The sequence below is a fragment of the Alosa pseudoharengus genome, unplaced genomic scaffold (assembly GCF_046254945.1).
Source record: "Alosa pseudoharengus isolate Yale_2024_CS ecotype anadromous, Long Island Sound unplaced genomic scaffold, YU_APseudo_1.1 YU_APseudo_1.1_scf_16, whole genome shotgun sequence".
In the NCBI taxonomy this organism is placed as follows: domain Eukaryota; kingdom Metazoa; phylum Chordata; class Actinopteri; order Clupeiformes; family Clupeidae; genus Alosa; species Alosa pseudoharengus.
In genome coordinates, this window is record NW_027468630.1 from 10,993,316 (window position 1) to 10,996,099 (window position 2,784).

At 40.1% G+C, this 2,784-nt stretch overlaps 1 protein-coding gene across 1 annotated transcript; it reads right to left on the bottom strand.

Annotated features, from left to right (window-relative positions):
- Positions 1-581: 581 nt before the first annotated feature.
- Positions 582-2,428, bottom strand: LOC143126172 (guanylyl cyclase-activating protein 2-like). The gene is made up of 4 exons (XM_076288086.1): positions 2,231-2,428; positions 1,933-2,082; positions 1,042-1,138; positions 582-703 (listed from the first exon to the last, which is right to left on the bottom strand). Exons 1-4 carry the CDS (start codon positions 2,426-2,428, stop codon positions 582-584), a joined length of 567 nt encoding a protein of 188 aa, XP_076144201.1.
- Between the last annotated feature and the right edge of the window lie 356 nt (positions 2,429-2,784).

The following is a 2,784-nucleotide window of genomic DNA, read 5'->3' on the forward strand; positions in this document are numbered from 1 at the left end:
AAGACATCATGCCAATCATGTGTTGTGAACTCGCCGCTGGAGCACGGTTGGTGTCGTGAAGCCTTGCGCACGCGCATTTCTGCCGAATAGGATGCCCGATGAGTACCCAAAAAGCGTTGCGATATGGCCGCTGAGTGGAGGGACTTGCCTAAAAGGACTTTGGTTCAACTGATTAAATAATGCCACACTGTATTTTGTGCATCAGCTTGCCAGTAAGCACAAATTAAACAAACATTTCACAATATCTGCAAAGTGTTGAAGCTGCATCATTGTTGAAGGACATGTTACGGATCCAGCTGGTGTTGTCTTATCTTTGAATGCCCAGTAATATGCTATCTATATTTTAACTTCCTTCTTTCCAGCTTTTGTCACATCCATCATCACAGTAAGAGAGTCAGATGTCTCAATTTGTTCAATTTCCTGGCACTGTTTTGTGAAGCCCTCGATACAAGGACCAGCACCAAAAATAACAGACCCGTGTGTGGACTTGCTGGAAAAACAGCTCTTCTGTCTGCTGATAGATGAAACTCATCTATATGGATGACTGAATTCAAATCTCACAAGTGAAATGAATCCTTGTGTCATGGTGTTTTGATCAGATTCTGATTGACCCATCCACCTGCGTTAAAGTCTAGTTTCAACATCTCCATCAGCCACTCGTCCTTCTGTGCTCCTTCCATGAACTCTGCCAATGATATTTGACCTAAGGAGAGAGAAAGAGAGAGAGAGAGAGAGAGAGAGTGAGAGAGAGAAAAAGAAGTGATTGAGAGAGGTAGATGGAAAAAGGGATGGCCAGAGAATGGACAAACAAACACACATATAGGCTAAAGGTCAAAAGGACAGACAGACAGACATATGCATGGGTGGACACAGATGAAAAGACAGACAGAATTCGGTGTGGTACCTCTAAATGGTAACATACCATGCCTCTTCTTTACCTGCCCCCTCCCACCTGGCTAATCCTCATCCTTATGGATTACTTATGAAACCCCGGTGGTCAGTACCACTCCCACATAATCAGACTTAACACTTCACACTTACCATCATGATTCTCATCAACCAGTTCAAATATTCTGTCACACATTTCAGCGGGAGTCATGCCAATATCCGTGTTCTTGGTCTTCATTTTGTAAATTATCTGCAAAAAGGGGGAAAGTGAGACAGTTTTATTATTATTTTACTGAAGTATTTTTCTTTAATGACAATATTGTTGATTGTTGGTGAATTCTTGGTGAATATTCTGTTATACACAGCATGCTTTGCTTAGCTTTCATAACCAGCCTAATAGCAGATTCTTTTACACTGATACTGGAAGAGTGTAAGTTAGGACAGCGAAGCTATTTAAGGTGTCCACTCTTACCTCGTTAATCCTTACAATTAGGCCACACTCATTTAGCATGTGTCCTAACACAGCCGACTTTAGATCAAGAGGCCAATGACCAAAGCTGACCTGACCAAACCTAATTTAACTTAACCTAAGCTAACCTATCCTTACCTAACTTAACCTAACCATATGACTATAGCTCCAGTCAAGTATTTCATAACCTCTGTTTAAATCTATTGGACATATTTTGAACAAAGATGTGAACAGTTCAGATGCTAACAGTTAAGTCCACCTTTACAAATGTGCAAAAAACATGTTGTTTTATTGTCAATCCCAGGCCATTTTTTTGCCATTTGGGTGTTTTCATTTAATTAAAATAAATCAGATCATCACAACCCAACCAATTCAACACAAATGGACTTGCATCTGAACCCTTCATCTATTTCATGGTCTGTTGTTAGATTCAAATGCAGGTGGATTATAATAATCTACATCAGGCCTTGATGAGATTAACTAAATAACATGGATAAATTAATAATTACCACCACGTATGCACTATAATGTGTGAATATTAATTAACATTTAACATTGAGTTTTTACTCTCTTACCTTAATGATGTGTCTGATTTCTTGACGGTCAAGGCGGCCATTTCCATCTCCATCATAAATTTTAAATGACCACTTCAGTCTGTCCTCCAGCTTTCCCCGGAGTACAAGATGCAATGCTGCAGTATATTCCATGAAGTCTAATTGGTTGTCCTGCAAGGAAAAATCACACCAAAAAACAGAAAGTTACTCCTCAGCAAAGTACACATATTCCAGACCAGCCAGCATCATCCACAGCATCAGCAACAGCAGCAGTGTAGTTCTATGTGAATGATCACATACTGACCAATTGTCATCTTACCCTGTTTGTGTCAAAGGAGTGAAATATTGTCTCGATGTAGATGTTCTCCTCTTCAGACGTGCTCTGTACTCCGAAGATCCGTTTGAACTCGTGTAAGTGTAATGCTCCACTCGGGCATTCCTTAATAAATGTCAGGCACAAGTCCTGAATTTGCGCAAGGTCTACCTCCTCATGTTCTGCACTCTCTCCTTGTCCCATTTTGTCCAGCAATGTGGTCAAATTTTTGAGAGAAAGAAGGAGCTGCAGAGAGAGCTGGTCACCATACGCTTGGCTGTGATCATCTACTAACTCTGACCAACTGGCTTACATGGGTACCGTAGATTAAAGGTGTTAAAGGTGGCAGGGAGTTATTTTTAAATGTCTGTTAAGCTACTGTGACTTAACCTTACAACTAACCTGTAATGTTCCCTTAAATAACCCACTGGGGCATATAACCATGGAAAATAAGAAAGAAGTATAATGTCATATTACATGTAATTTTGCTTGAAATTAGATATTAGCAGTGATATTTGAGATATTCAGCACTTTGATCGAGTACTGATTTTTGTCCGGCA